General features: G+C 43.1%; 1 protein-coding gene across 2 annotated transcripts; it reads right to left on the bottom strand.

Annotated features, from left to right (window-relative positions):
* Positions 1 to 4,925: 4,925 nt before the first annotated feature.
* Positions 4,926 to 16,409, bottom strand: LOC121567876 (cullin-5-like). Of its 2 annotated transcripts, XM_041878225.2 has the most exons (19): positions 16,342 to 16,409; positions 14,982 to 15,091; positions 14,776 to 14,875; positions 14,371 to 14,547; positions 14,066 to 14,207; positions 13,809 to 13,954; positions 13,619 to 13,699; positions 13,403 to 13,496; positions 13,172 to 13,302; positions 12,806 to 12,913; positions 12,583 to 12,647; positions 12,108 to 12,240; positions 11,721 to 11,852; positions 11,507 to 11,630; positions 11,169 to 11,344; positions 10,820 to 10,981; positions 10,554 to 10,672; positions 8,371 to 8,494; positions 4,926 to 8,166 (listed from the first exon to the last, which is right to left on the bottom strand). In XM_041878225.2, the coding sequence occupies exons 1-19, from the start codon at positions 16,363 to 16,365 to the stop codon at positions 7,972 to 7,974; spliced, it is 2,343 nt and encodes a 780-aa protein (XP_041734159.2). In that variant the 5' UTR covers positions 16,366 to 16,409; the 3' UTR covers positions 4,926 to 7,971. The 2 variants fall into 2 exon arrangements, with proteins under 2 accessions (XP_041734159.2, XP_045076247.1); XM_045220312.1 differs by lacking the exon at positions 4,926 to 8,166 and having other exon boundaries at positions 8,376 to 8,494; positions 10,495 to 10,672.
* Between the last annotated feature and the right edge of the window lie 33 nt (positions 16,410 to 16,442).

The following is a 16,442-nucleotide window of genomic DNA, read 5'->3' as shown; positions in this document are numbered from 1 at the left end:
TACATATATACTACATATACTAGCTATATATACAGTGGGGGAAAAAAGTATTTAGTCAGCCACCAATTGTGCAAGTTCTTCCACTTAAAAAGATGAGAGAGGCCTGTAATTTTCATCATAGGTACACGTTTACTATGACAGACAAATTGAGATTTTTTTTCTCCAGAAAATCACATTGTAGGATTTTTTATGAATTTATTTGCAAATTATGGTGGAAAATAAGTATTTGGTCACCTACAAACAAGCAAGATTTCTGGCTCTCACAGACCTGTAACTTCTTCTTTAAGAGGCTCCTCTGTCCTCCACTCGTTACCTGTATTAATGGCACCTGTTTGAACTTGTTATCAGTATAAAAGACACCTGTCCACAACCTCAAACAGTCACACTCCAAACTCCACTATGGCCAAGACCAAAGAGCTGTCAAAGGACACAAGAAACAAAATTGTAGACCTGCACCAGGCTGGGAAGACTGAATCTGCAATAGGTAAGCAGCTTGGTTTGAAGAAATCAACTGTGGGAGCAATTATTAGGAAATGGAAGACATACAAGACCACTGATAATCTCCCTCGATCTGGGGCTCCACGCAAGATCTCACCCCGTGGGGTCAAAATGATCACAAGAACGGTGAGCAAAAATCCCAGAACCACACGGGGGGACCTAGTGAATGACCTGCAGAGAGCTGGGACCAAAGTAACAAAGCCTACCATCAGTAACACACTACGCCGCCAGGGACTCAAATCCTGCAGTGCCAGACGTGTCCCCCCTGCTTAAGCCAGTACATGTCCAGGCCCGTCTGAAGTTTGCTAGAGTGCATTTGGATGATCCAGAAGAGGATTGGGAGAATGTCATATGGTCAGATGAAACCAAAATAGAACTTTTTGGTAAAAACTCAACTCGTCGTGTTTGGAGGACAAAGAATGCTGAGTTGCATCCAAAGAACACCATCCCTACTGTGAAGCATGGGGGTGGAAACATCATGCTTTGGGGCTGTTTTTCTGCAAAGGGACCAGGACGACTGATCCGTGTAAAGGAAAGAATGAATGGGGCCATGTATAGTGAGATTTTGAGTGAAAACCTCCTTCCATCAGCAAGGGCATTGAAGATGAAACGTGGCTGGTTCTTTCAGCATGACAATGATCCCAAACACACCGCCCGGGCAACGAAGGAGTGGCTTCATAAGAAGCATTTCAAGGTCCTGGAGTGGTCTAGCCAGTCTCCAGATCTCAACCCCATAGAAAATCTTTGGAGGGAGTTGAAAGTCTGTGTTGCCCAGCGACAGCCCCAAAACATCACTGCTCTAGAGGAGATCTGCATGGATGAATGGGCCAAAATACCAGCAACAGTGTGTGAAAACCTTGTGAAGACTTACAGAAAACGTTTGACCTGTGTCATTGCCAACAAAGGGTATATAACAAAGTATTGAGAAACTTTTGTTATTGACCAAATACTTATTTTCCACCATAATTTGCAAATAAATTCATTAAAAATCATACAATGTGATTTTCTGGATTTCTTTTGTCTGTCATAGTTGACGTGTACCTATGGTGAAAATTACAGGCCTCTCTCATCTTTTTAAGTGGGAGAACTTGCACAATTGGTGGCTGACTAAATACTTTTTTTCCCCAATGTATAAAATACTCCCTTGACCTAATCAGACTTACAATATTAACGACACATAGGCCTAAATTACTTCTGAGCCTCCAAAATACCTGCATAGCCATAAACATATCCGTCCTCTGTGTTAGCTAGTTGATCAACTTTATGATTAAGTAATAATAGTTTTTAAAATAATCAACCTTGTTAACATGGACTGAAGGGCATCAAGTCCAGGATTATCGGAGAGCAGAAGCCGAGTGCATCATTTAGGGTCTGTTTGCAGCGGATAAGGAAGTTCCTGCTCTACATCTTCAATTGTGGTGTTGTTGCTTCAAACTGACTGTACACCGATTAATGAAATCTGGTTGAAAGGAGGAGATAGGGAAATTGGCTGGTAAAATTTGCATATTAAAGAATGTGTTAAGTTAGCGTGTGTAGGTGTATATTTAGCAGCTGTAGCGTTAATTTGACGTGTGAAGGACCGCTTGCAGCCATTTATTTAGCACGTTGGACTGCCTGCAAGCATATTTGCACGCGCTTATTTGACGCGTGTAGGCATTAACTTAGCGCGTGAAAGTGTTGACTTAACGGGTGAACACGTTAACTTAACACGTGAATGCGTTAATTTAGCACCTGCACCTGCTTACTTTACACACGTAGCATTAAAAAGTTCGCATTTTGACCACGTGCTTTATGACCTGATCGGCGTTTCATACTGGACAGGTGTAAAGAACACATGTAAAAATGACCATAACAAGCGTTCTAATCACCTGTAAATGCACACTAAACAGGTGTAATGAACACGTGTACAAGTGACCATAACAAGCGTTCTAATCACCTGTAAATGCATACCAAACAGGTGTAATGAGCACGTCTAAAAATGACATTTGACACCTGAAAAAAGCAAGTGAAAAATGATCATAACAAGTGCTAACATCACCTGTAAATGCACACTGGACAGGTGAAAAAATCCCGTGTACAAAAAATGACATTTGACACTTAAAAAAAGCAAGTGAAAAATTATCATTACAAGCGTTCAAATCACCTGTAAACGCACACAGGACATTTAATGACATTTGAAAAAAGCAAGTGAAAAATGTGAATTACAAGTGTTACTACGTCTTCAGGGTAAGACGATCTGAACCTTTTGGCTTTCCATATCGTTCTGCCATATGAAATACGAGTGATCGTGTAATCAATGTGTAATAAATACGTTAAAAAATTATGAACGTGTTAAATTGTTATGTGTCATATTCAGGTCCTGATTGGTCAACAACCTTATTTGACACGTCAAATAGTGTTATTTGACGTGTATTTTTTGACACGCAAAGACCCAAACAGCGTTCAATACACTTGCCATGTCGTCTGCCCGTTTCTCTGCCTATCTCTTTCCCACATGTCCCTACGGTGTGAGGTATCTGCTATCATAGCAGGTCAATTAAACTTGGCCATTACTAATTATATATATGTCAATGGGCCATCATCACACTATCTTCTGTGCCATAAAGTTTCAGACCAATTGGAAGAGGCCATGGTATGCAAACATACAGGAAGGCTACTATCAAAGTACACTCAAATGTGGAATATATTGCCTGTCCTACACATGTTCATATGTGTTACACGCCATGTCTATAGATACAGTTGAAGTCGGAAGTTTACATACACTTAGGTTGGAGTCATTAAAACTCGTTTTTCAACCACTCCACAAATGTCCTTGTTAACAAACTATAGTTTTGTCAAGTCGGTTAGGACATCTACTTTGTGCATGACACAAGTAATTTTTCCAACAATTGTTTATAGACAGATTATTTCACTTATAATTCACTGTTTCACAATTCTAGTGGGTCAGAAGTTTACATACACTAAGTTGACTGTGCCTTTAAACAGCTTGGAAAATTCCAGAAAATGATGTCATGGCTTTAGAAGCTTCTGATAGGCTAATTGACATAATTTGAGTCAATTAGAGGTGTACCTGTGGATGCATTTCAAGGCCTACCTTCAAACTCAGTGCCTCTTTGCTTAACATCATGGGAAAATCAAAAGAAATCAGCCAAGACCTCAGAATTTTTTTTGTAGACCTCCACAAGTCTGGTTCATCCTGAAGGTACCACGCTCATCTGTACAAACAATAGTACGCAAGTATAAACACCACGGGACCATGCAGCCGTCATACCGCTCAGGAAGGAGACGCGTTCTGTCTCCTAGAGATTAATGTACTTTGGTGCGAAAAGTGAAAATCAATCCCAGAACAACAGCAAAGGACCTTGTGAAGATGCTGGAGGAAACAGGTACAAAAGTATATATATCCACAGTAAAACGAGTCCTATATCGACATAACCTGAAAGGCCGCTCAGCAAGGAAGAAGCCACTGCTCCAAAACCGCCATAAAAAAGCCAGACTACGGTTTGCAACTGCACATGGGGACAAAGATCGTACTTTTTGGAGAAATGTCCTTCGGTCTGATGAAACAAAAATAGAACTGTTTGGCCATAATGACCATCGTTATGTTTGGAGGAAAAAGGGGGTGCTTGCAAGCCCAAGAACACCATCCCAACCGTGAAGCACGGGGTTGGCAGCATCATGCTGTGGGGGTGCTTTGCTGCAGGAGGGTCTGGTGCACTTCACAAAATAGATGGCATCATGAGGAAGGAATATTATGTGGATATATTGAAGCAACATCTCAAGACATCAGTCAGGAAGTTAAAGCTTGGTCGCAAATGGGTCTTCCAAATGGACAATGACCCCAAGGATACTTCCAAAGTTGTGGCAAAATGGCTTAAGGACAACAAAGTGAAGGTATTGGAGTGGCCATCACAAAGCCCTGACCTCAATCCTATAGCACATTTGTGGGCAGAACTGAAAAAGCGTGTGCGAGCAAGGAGGCTTACTAACTTGATTCAGTTACACCAGCTCTGTCAGGAGGAATGGGCCAAAATTCACCCAACTTATTGTGGGAAGCTTGTGGAAGGCTACCCGAAACATTTGACCCAAGTTAAACAATTTAAAGGCAATGCTACCAAATACTAATTGAGTGTATGTAAACTTCTGACCCACTGGGAATGTGATGAAAGAAATAAAAGCTGAAATAAATCAATCATTCTCTCTACTATTATTCTGACATTTCACATTATTAAAATAAAGTAGTGTTCCTAACTGACCTAAGACAGGGAATTTTTACTAGGATTAAGTGTCAGGAATTGTGAAAAACTGAGTTTAAATGTATTTGGCTAAGGTGTATGTAAACTTCCGACTTCAACTGTAAGTACATTTCTGTCTATAGAAAACATCAGAAGACAAAGGAAACCAAGAGCAGTGGAGATGACTGACTCTCTCTTTACAATAGTTTTTATTTGCCAGGAAATAAATTAGACAACAAAAAAAAGAGTCACAAACAAAAAATAAAAAAAATAATGCAGCACATCAAAGTAGTTGAGTCCGACAGTCAGAATACTCCCATTCAAACAATGTACAGCATTATATCTGTACTCAAAGTAGGGACACACATTCATCTGGTAATGTTATGATTGATAAAACCTAGTTTTTCAAGTTTTCACTCAAGGCTCCAGATATGCAAGTAGGGAAGGAGAGGAAGAGGGAGGGAGAGATACATGTCTTATGATTACCCATCTGTCTACCATCATCATCACAACCACACTTAAACACATTCAACTGAAGCAAGATGTCAGTCTAGTCTCTTGACACAATAAGAGCTGCTCTATCTGACATTTCTGTGCAGAGAGAAAAACATGAATTGTTACAAGTAATTCAAGTCATAGTTTAATTAATACTGTTCATTTGTTGTTACTCATAGTGACCTAAATTGTGTCATCTTAAAACATTGTTGAACATGGCTAAAATCCAGAGAATAGCTAAGTGTATCAGAGTGAGTTATATTATCAGAGTAACGTAATGTACTTTATGTATCTTAAGAAGAATGCACTAATTGTAAGCCGCTCTGGATAAGAGCGTCTGCTAAATTATTTAAATGTAATAACACTTTGTCTACGTTCCAAATGACACCTTATTCCTTATATAGTGCACTACTTTTGACCAGAGCCCTATTGGCCCTGGTCAAAAGTAGTGCACTAAATAGGAAATAGGGTGTCATTTGGGGGACAGCCTTCTTCTCCAGGTTGTTTTGATGCAACAACTACAGCAGTGATGCGTAACCATTAATTTCAGATACCAGGGAAGGAAGACATGAAAAACAACAATGGTACTAAAACCTGTCTGCCTGCTGGACACATTGTCATTCAGTGGACGATATAACTGCATAAACTGTCAATGATGACATTAACACACACTATTTATTCACAAAGTGATAGATATCCTTCAGAGTAACTGTTCAAAAGTTGAATTAGTCAGTCTGTTGAGAAATGTAACTGGATCACGTGAAGGAGAGCCTCTTATTGCCAACAGTTGACAGGTAGTAGAAGAATTATCCACACATTACATTACCTGATAGAATAAACTATTAACTGTTTTGGCAATAGTCAATGTGTGTACGTGAGTTTCTCATAGGTGTCCTCCACTGTAGAACGGTGGACTATACGGTGCTGGGTAGGTATGTAGCGTGTATGAATTAAACATGGTAGGATTAAGTAAAGCCATGACATCATGACCAAACAATTCATAACTGCTAAATCCCAAGTAATATTTCCATCATCTGACAATCACTTTGTCTTGAGGTGTCTAAATTGATTCCAATGTGGTTGCATTCAATTCAGAGAAAAGAGGATATTGCCACCTAGGCTGCATCCCAAATGGCACCATATTCCCTACATAGGGGCTCTGCTCAAAAGTCGTGCACTATGGGCCCTGGTCAAAAAGAATGCACTATTTAGGGAATAGGGGGCCATTTGGGGCCACATTCATTTCCCACACTACAAAATTATCCCAATGCAAATAGTAAAATTCAAACTAAAAAAAGAGTCAAAGAGGGATAGTGTTATTCAGTCGTCTCATACATTTCATCATGTACCATTACTCCAAATCAATAAGTGACTATGTACACCTAGTAGCCTGCTACAGACCGGACCTATTTATCAAAAACTTGCATACAAACAAACCACATTCTGATACAAATTAAATAAATAAACAAGTCAACCCAACACGCCCCCAATACTTTTCTGCTTCTTCCATCCTCACCCCTCATATCATACTGCAACACACAGTCTTCTGTAAAAGGTGGTGTGTAGGGTACATTAATAGCAACACTGCAGTGCCGTTGCTTTAGCAACATGACCTCTCACCACAGGAAGTGCTCCAGTAGGAGGGGCTCCCTTGATATTGCACTGGAGGAATTTTACTGGGGCACCCTATTCCATATATAGGGAATATAAACAACTTTTTCCTATATAAGGAATTTTACCTACTTTTTGCCCCATAGGGTCAAAAGTAATGCAGTACCTAGGGAATATGGTGGCATTTGGGAAGAAACCTGGGTTATGAACATTCATGACACCCTCTCATGGTCTGACAACAATACACCTGTCATGTCCTGTCCTGCACTGGCTATGGGTGGGGGAGCGCGAGAGGGAGAAAGAAGAGGAAAGGTACAGGAGAATCAAAGATCGCTAGAGAGAATTTGTGACTTCGATCAATTGGACGACGCTGTGCAGCATTTAACAAACGATACACACAACACACAAGTGTTCACAAAAATAAAGATGAGCATTGAAAAGGAGAATGAAAGTGATATATCAAGACATTCAGACACACTGACCTACAAGGTAGGAAACAGAAAAGTGCTGATGTTCTCGTTTGTTCTCACCCAGCGACTGGCTGATATGTGAGGAGCCATGATCCTCTCTGAGAGGTGTGGCAGTTGGGGGGTGGGGGATGGATCTGGAGGGAAACGTGACACACACACACACACACACACACACGTGACGGGTCGTCAGGTGATTGCAAGACTTCCACAGAGCAGCAAGATGTCGTGGTGCAGACACACATACACACACACATTACATTTGGCAAAATACACTCCTCTCCGTGTCCACTCCATAATGATATAGACTACTAGTCCGTTAGCCCTCCTGTCTGTCTGTGTGCGGACTGCGTAAGGAGGGAGAGTTTATTTAGTTAATAATGTCACTACTGTGATACTGAGACCGTCAGTCAGCCCCACTGTCCTCCTCCTCCAGGCCCCCGGGGGGCGCCACAGTCTGAAGACTACACCATCTATCTCGTACAACCAACCAACCGGCCCGGCCCACCCCCTCCGGCCACAGAGAGACAGCCTCCTTCTTCTGAAACAACCACTCCTCCCTTCCTCCTCTTCTTGTGTTTCCTCTTCCTCCTGCAGCAGCGAGGGTTCAGCCAGGTCAAGCAGTAGGTAGGTAAGTAGGTGGTTCCAGTCCAGGTAAGGGGGTTCTATGCCATGTAGATAAAGGTGTTGATGTCAGTCTCGTCCCGTTTGATGTATTTGTGTTCGATGAGCCACTCGATCTGTTCCTTGATCATCTTCTTCTGGGGCAGGAACATGTTCTTGAGGATCTCTACCAGCTCTGTCTGTAGCTGGGCATTACTGATCCTCTTCCTCATTTTCATAATCTGGATGATGGCCTCCTGGAGAGGGGTGGGTGGGTCAAACAACGTACAGCATTATATCTTTACTCAACGTTGCCACACATTCAACTGGTATGGTTATGATTGATAAAACCTAGTTTTTCATGTTCTCACTCAAGGCTTAGTGCTCCATTCAAGTATTTGGGGAAAAAAGTGCTGAAACTTCAGGTTCCTCAAGTTGGACCTTTAAATGTGTAACGTTACCTGGGTTCTTAATATTCTCAGCTGGACGATGCCCTCGTTCTCCTCCTCTCTCATTCGCTCCGTGGTCAGCTGCAGTCGACCAATCAGATTAATCTTGCCTCTTTTCTGGACCTTGGAGTTTTTACTAAGAAACAGAGAGACTAAAGAACTCAATATCCCATCAGCAATCACACCTGAAACTGCTCCTCAACATTCCATCCTGGTCCCTAAGTAGGAAACCATGACAACAAAGCTTTCATCAACATTCAAACTTCCCCAAAATGACTGATGAGTTAGAATACATACAGTTACATTAACTAAATAGAACATAGTAAGTCAACAGCGGTTGCAGTGAGGTGCAATTAAGGTTGCAAAACTCTGCCATCTTTCCCAAAAATCCCAGGTTTTTCAGAAATTCCAGATTCCTAGAATCAGGATGGAATAAGCAGGAAAGTCTGGAATGCTCCAATTAGTAATTTTTAGAAATCCTGGGAATGTGGGGAAAGTTACCAGAATTTTGCAACCCTATGTGCATTCAATGCCTTTATTTACAATGAGGGAAAAAAGTATTTGATCCCCTGCTGATTTTGTACGTTTGACCACTGACAAAGACATGATCAGTCTATAATTTTAATGGTAGGTTTATTTGAACAGTGAGAGACAGAATAACAACAACAAAATCCAGAAAAACGCATGTCAAAAATTGATTTGCATTTTAAATGAGGGAAATAAGTATTTGACCCCTCTGCAAAACATGACTTAGTACTTGGTGGCAAAACCCTTGTTGGCAATCAGAGGTCAGACGTTTCTTGTAGTTGGCCACCAGGTTTGCACACACCTCAGGAGGGATTTTGTCCCACTCCTCTTTGCAGATCTTCTCCAAGTCATTATGGTTTCGAGGCTGATGTTTGGCAACTCGAACCTTCAGCTCCTTCCACAGATTTTCTATGGGATTAAGGTCTGGAGACTGGCTAGGCCACTCCAGGACCTTAATGTGCTTCTTCTTGAGCCACTCCTTTGTTGCCTTGGCCGTGTGTTTTGGGTCATTGTCATGCTGGAATACCCATCCACGACCCATTTTCAATGCCCTGGCTGAGGAAAGGAGGTTCTCACCCAAGATTTGACGGTACATGGCCCCGTCCATCGTCCCTTTGATGCGGTGAAGTTGTCCTGTCCCCTTAGCAGAAAAACACCCCCAAAGCATAATGTTTCCACCTCCATGTTTGACAGTGGGGATGGTGTTCTTGGGGTCATAGGCAGCATTCCTCCTCCTCCAAACACGGCGAGTTGAGTTGATGCCAAAGAGCTCCATTTTGGTCTCATCTGACCACAACACTTTCACCCAGTTCTCCTCTGAATCATTCAGATGTTCATTGGCAAACTTCAGACGGGCCTGTATATGTGCTTTCTTGAGCAGGGGGACCTTGCGGGCGCTGCAGGATTTCAGTCCTTCACAGCGTAGTGTGTTACCAATTGTTTTCTTGGTGACTATGGTCCCAGCTGCCTTGAGATCATTGACAAGATCCTCCCGTGTAGTTCTAGGCTGATTCCTCACCGTTATCATGATCATTGCAACTCCACGAGGTGAGATCTTGCATGGAGCCCCAGGCCGAGGGAGATTGACAGTTATTTTGTGTTTATTCCATTTGCAAATAATCGCACCAACTGTTGTCACCTTCTCACCAAGCTGCTTGGTGATGGTCTTGTAGCCCATTCCAGCCTTGTGTAGGTCTACAATCTTGTCCCTGACATCCTTGGAGAGCTCTTTGGTCTTGGCCATGGTGGAGAGTTTGGAATCTGATTGATTGATTGCTTCTGTGGACAGGTGTCTTTTATACAGGTAACAAGCTGAGATTAGGAGCACTCCCTTTAAGAGTGTGCTCCTAATCTCAGCTCGTTACCTATATAAAAGACACCTGGGAGCCAGAAATCTTTCTGATTGAGAGGGGGTCAAATACTTATTTCCCTCATTAAAATGCAAATCAATTTATAACATTTTTGACATGCGTTTTTCTGGATTTTTTTGTTGTTATTCTGTATCTCACTGTTCAAATAAACCTACCATTAAAATTATAGACTGATCATTTCTTTGTCAGTGGGCAAACGTACAAAATCAGCAGGGTATCAAATACTTTTTTCCCTCACTGTAGCTCAGGGGGCTAACACAGTGTTGTGGGTTCAAAGCTAATGTTTTCGCTATGTACATGAGAGAGAAGTCCTGGTTGACATAGAACAGGGTGCTGTCTGTGAAGTCTTTAGGGGAGGAGACTGAAGGCTCATAGGACAACACCTGTCTCTTCAGCTTAGGGAACGCTACCAGAGACTAGAGACAGAGAAGAGACAGCAGAGAGAGGGAGAGAAAGAGAGGTAATTAGTTTGTTCTCTCAGTCTCTTCTCTGTGTATGAACTGCGTTTATATTGTAATGTTTGCTTTCATTTTTCAATCCCAGAGAGAGTGTGTGTGTGTTACCCAGAGTGTGCGTCGTAGCTCAGCATCGGGCAGCTCAGTGGCCAATTTAAGGTTCTCAAAGCTGATTCGCTCCCGCGGCCGCTGGTTCCAGGCGAATAGGACTGCCAGCTGAAAGGTTGTGACCTCAAGGTCATAATGACCCATTTCGTTCTTGAAGGTGATCTAAACATACATGCCCACACACACAAACACACACACACACACCCCCACACACACAGGGGAGAGGAGGGAGATCACTATGCCGTTGGACATGAGGTGATAGTAGTTTTTCCACTGATTATGTTTCTGAGTGTGTGTGCACTGTGTCTGTCTGTCTGTCTGTCTGTCTGTCTGTGTATCTTCCACTCACGATGCCATTGGACATGAGGTGGTGCCAGTGTAGTTTCCTCCCGCTGTGGTTCCTCTTGTAGAAGTCTTCTACCTCTGGGATCAGATCCTCCAGCTCAGTAGGCAGAGACACAAACACCTTCTCACTGCTCCTCGACCACGCCCCTGCATTCAGGATCTTTATATTCACACTGTCAGCTGAGAGAGAGAGAGAGAGACAGACAGACAGAGCGTATTAGTGCATTACTATGATACACCAGCAGGAGGAATATTGAGGCTGTGGTTAATAATCACACAAGCTCAGGCCATAGGGTCTGTGTGTTTGTTACCTCGTAGAGCGAGTGTGTGAGTGTCTGTTACCTGGTAGAGCCAGCTTGTTGTGTTTGTGCATTTCCTTGAAGACCTGGTTGAGATCGTCCGATACTTTAATGTCCTGGAACATCCTGGCCAGCTTATTCACATAGTCTGCAGGCATCCCCACCTCCTACCCACACACAGACGACCCAGGGGAAAAAAATAAATCAAAAAGGGGTATAGAGAGAGAGAAAGCATCTGTCTGTGTGTGTGCTCTTACCCTGAGCCACTCCACCATGTTCTCTTCGATCTCGCTGTCGGCTGAGATATCCAGAATCAGTCTTCTGGTCAGGTGGGCTTTATGGTACCTCATAAACACATCCTTATTCTGAACATACTTCAATACCAGCAACTGGGGGGGGAGAGAGAGCGAAAGAACACATCCTTATTCTGAACATACTTCAACACCAGCAGCTAGAAGGGTTCAGGATGAACAGGATAGAAGACTACGGCTGCATCCCAATTCTACACCCTTCTCCGAAAGTGCCGACTTCCCGTCATGGATTTCACAACAGCCAATGCTTACAACAATCCCAATGCTTTAAAATCCATGAATAAGAGTTTGAGAATCGGGGCTCATTCTACAGTACTAGGTGAGAGTCTTCACCACTTCTTTGAGTTTGAGTTCTATCTCCTCTGAGGTGAGTTTCTTGCTTAGGGTGGTTTTCCTCAGCAGCATGTCACAGTAGTTAGCTAGGAGCTCTGGACACTTAGACTCTGGCTGGGTCTTCAGACCTACCCTGTAGAGAGACACACAGATGAATAGCACATATATAAATATAATTGCTAAAACAGGCATCTACATTCAAGTCACTGGCTGTGTCCCGATTCTCCACCCTTTTTCCGAAGTCTACATGTGCACACTTTCTTGCATGGATTTTACAGTAATGGAAACTACCTCCAGCCAATGGTTACACAAATCATATGCTTTTAAATCCATGATGGGGAGTGTGAAAATGCACCCGTCAGGAAAAGGATGGAGAATCAGGATGCAGCTAATGTTCCGTGATGGGTGGACCAGCAGCCATATTGACACATAACCAAGGAATATAATATAAACATAAAACTCAGGTTTGTCTCACCCTTTCTGTTTGAGTGGCAGCTCTAGTTTAAAGATGGTGGCATCGTTCACTACAGCTTTGTAGGCCTGGAGAGAAACACAGAACTGTCAAACCTCCCGCTCTCCTCTCTCCCCTCACTTTTTTTCTCCTCCTCCATCCATCCCCACCCCCCTTTTCTCTCCACCCCTCCATTCCATCTCCTCCCTTCACCCCCTTTTCTCTCGCTGTATGTGTGTGTGTGTACCTTGTCTCTGGCGGTGAGGAATCGAGGGTCGTCCTGAAAAGCCTCCTTCACCAGTTTACTGAAACGGTTAAACAACATCAGCAGCTGCTCCACGTACTTCTCAGAGTCCTACACACACAGGAATAACAAGAGAAATACAGATATACTAGCTGATTTTGAGTGTGTACATGTTTTACTATACTTGTGAGTACCAGAAGTCCTCACAAGAATAGTAAACCAACTCAAATTCAGAGAAGTGAGGACATTTTAGGCTTAGGGGTTAGAATTAGGGTTAAGGGAAATAGGATTTTCAATGGGAATCAATTGTTGGTCGCCAAAAAGTCCTCACAAGTATAGTAAGACAGATCTGTGTGTGTGTGTACATACAGAAGTGATAGTCTCTGCAGCAGCCACCATATCAGCCAGCCCAGCATTCATGATGTGATCCTCCAGGTCTTTCAGCATGGGCTCTATCCCACTAGGAACCTTATCCATCAGGGAAAACATCAGGTGGAGCTCTGAAGGGGGAAGGACATTAACGTTACACAAAGAAGGACCCTCTTCTACAAACGGTCCCAAGGTTGGTGGGTTACAGTAGTAATGTAACGTGTTACTCACTGTCTGTCTCGTTGCGTTTGATCATGCCAGGACATTCGGCCAGGATGGTTTCTTTAAACGACGTCACCAGAGCGTTCACACAACATTCCATCAGCTGGAGAGAGACATCAGAGACTAACATTGATCTACATAACATCTACATCATCATCTGTTGACTGTGAATATGAGTTAAAACCAGTCTATACAGCCTCATGGGTAAACAGTCTGTCTACTCACTGCTTGGACAGAGTTACATTCACGACGAGTCTCGAGGTATCGAACTGCCCTCTTCTCCTCTTCCCTTAGCTTTGTGTCTGCCTGCAAGACACACGCGATCAGTGAATGTATACACACCCACTGAGATATTGTCACAACAACAACACACTGACACACACACACACACAGACAGAGAGAGAGCAGTCCTTACATATTTCATGTAGTTCTGGACTCCGTTCTGCTGTAGGTATGATGGGGCCTGTGTTCTGTAGAACCTCTCAGTTGAGTCCAGGTAGGCCTTCTCAAAGTTATCTCTGTAGATCTGGAGCTTGTCTTCAGGGTTGGAGCACAGGTTGACTACACACACACACACACACACAGTCAACATACCGAAAACGTACCATGCTTCACCATAACTTCCCATATAAAATGTGTGGATGTTAGCCACTCAGTGTGTGTGTGTCCTACCATATGATTCTCGTACTCCTATAACCAGCTGTGAGTCAAAAGCCTCTCCCAGCCTCTCAGCGTGAACCAGCTTCATAGCACTGTCCTGAAGACGGCTCTTTATGTTGGAGAAGATCGACTCGTTCCATGTGTCCAACATCAACTAGAGGAGATTCAGAGGGGGACAGAGAGAGGAAAAGAGAGAGAGTGAGTAAGCAGGATGAGACAATTGATGCATACTATCAAAAAGATGAGCATTGTCCATCTCTCCCCTCCCTCATCTTTTCCTTTCCTCCCCCTTTCTCCTCTCATCCCCCTCTCCTCACCTTGCGTACGATGCTGTCCTCAACGTTAGACTTCTTGTTGCTGCCCTGCTTCCCCATCAGTGTGATCTCCAGCTGACAGAAGGGTTTGGGCAGGATGTCACACTGCGTGAAGAACTTCCTCCACTCCACAATGTAGGCCTTCAGTAACGCTGTGTCATCCTGGTGACTCAACACACGCTGCCATGGAAACACAGGTCAGAGGTTAGGTCAGAGACAGGTTGCATAGGTAGAGGTCGGGAGTTTAAGAGTAGCCTCTTGCCTGGAACTGTCATCACTGTACTGGAAAGGTGTGTGTGTGTGTGTGCACGCATGTGCATGTGTGTGTGAAGAACAGCACATTCCAAACTCAAATGTGATTCAAACCCTTACCAAAACCCTTCCCCTGTAACCCACAGTCACACTTACGTTCTGAGCTTGTTTGATGAAGTCTAGAATGTCTTCTTTGAGGGCCTGGTGGATCTTAGCTGGGCCCTTATCATCCCATAGACACACAGCATGGACGTCTCTGCAACACACAATAATAAGCATAGGGTTTTGTGTGTGTGTGTCTGCGGTGCAGTATGTGTCTGTTGTGCAGTTTGGTGTGGTGTGATGCAGTGTGTGTGTCTTACGAGAAGAGGTCGAACCACTGCTGCTTGGTGACAGCCTCCTGTCTCAGCAGCTTGAGAACGATGGGCCTCATCAGGTCCCACTTGTCCTCAAACTGCAAGGAGCCTTTATTCTGGAGAGAGATGATACTACTGTTACTACTCACTACAACTATACTGTTACTACTCAGGGTCATATTCATTAGTGCACACTGTAGAAAATGTTTTGCAACAGAAAATGAAAACAAGCGTTTATTTTTTGGACAATTTCAAGTAGTCACTCTCTGTTTCGGCATGTTTGCTTCTGTTTCGTACCTAGTGAATATGACCCAGTACGCACTACAACTGTCAAACTGCAACGGAGCATTATTCTGGAAAGAAACTGAAACAAATACTGTTACTACCTATTACTTAGTATCTCAGACTACAGAGAGCCTTTATTCTGCAGAGAGATGACACTACTCACCACCACACTACCTAGAGCCATTCATTCTGGAGAGAGACCGAGAACGAATACTGTTCCTACTTACTAACCCATTACTCAGTAACATGCTACTGTCTAACGCTGTTCAGAATTAAATTATATGTTCACTAGTAGGTTTTTATTCTTTTAAAACATACGTTACAATGGTTCAGTTCGCTAAAATAAATCCTGCTTCAACTAAAACCTTAGCTACATTGTCAACAGTGTAGTTCAGGGTTCTTCAATTCCGGTCCTGGAGGGCCGAAACACTTCTGTTTTTTATTTCTACCTGGTAGTTAATTGCACTCACCTGGTGTCCCAGGTCTGAATTAGCCCCTGATTAGAAGGAGAGGATGAAAAACAGAGGTGTTTCGGCCCTCCAGGACCGGAATTGAAGAACCCTGGTGTAGTTGCACCCAACTCTGATCAATCTGAAGCAGTCAAGACCGTATGTACAGTTAGTTAGCTAGCTAGCTAGTAACACTACCTTGCTGGAGAGCTGTCAAACAGAGCTAATGTTAGCTTGCCAATTCAGCTGATTGTTCCACCACCTGGACAAGCCTGCTACATATTCTCTTGCAGTTTGATGTTGACAGACAACTGTTACTACAATGAACTGTGTATGATATTATTGATGAACTGTCCATTTAAAAGACGAAATGCTTATGCCGGTGACAACTGTATTGCACGTTAGCCAGATGGCTGGCTAGCTAGCTAGCTAGCTAGCTTGTCTTAGCATCCCTTGCTAGCAAGAGAGACATTTCTGTAACCTTAAGTGCAAATAAAACCTGACAAACAGTGTCCGTGGTCGGATTTGTTTTTAACTCCTTCATTAACTTATTTACATCCAGACTATAGGCATCGGGGCGCATAATTAAGTCTTCAAATTCGGATAAAATGCTGACGTGAAGAGACTCTTACCTTTAACAAATTAGACGTCGCCATGTTTCCTCCAATTTGTGCCCTCCTCGCGCAGTCTCGCGAGTGTGTGGTTGGAGGGGATTAGGTAATGTAGCTTTCTA

Source organism: Coregonus clupeaformis, chromosome 6, assembly GCF_020615455.1.
Source record: "Coregonus clupeaformis isolate EN_2021a chromosome 6, ASM2061545v1, whole genome shotgun sequence".
In the NCBI taxonomy this organism is placed as follows: Eukaryota; Metazoa; Chordata; class Actinopteri; order Salmoniformes; family Salmonidae; genus Coregonus; species Coregonus clupeaformis.
Note: the sequence above shows the minus strand (reverse complement) of the source record. Positions and strands in the feature narration are given on the sequence as shown.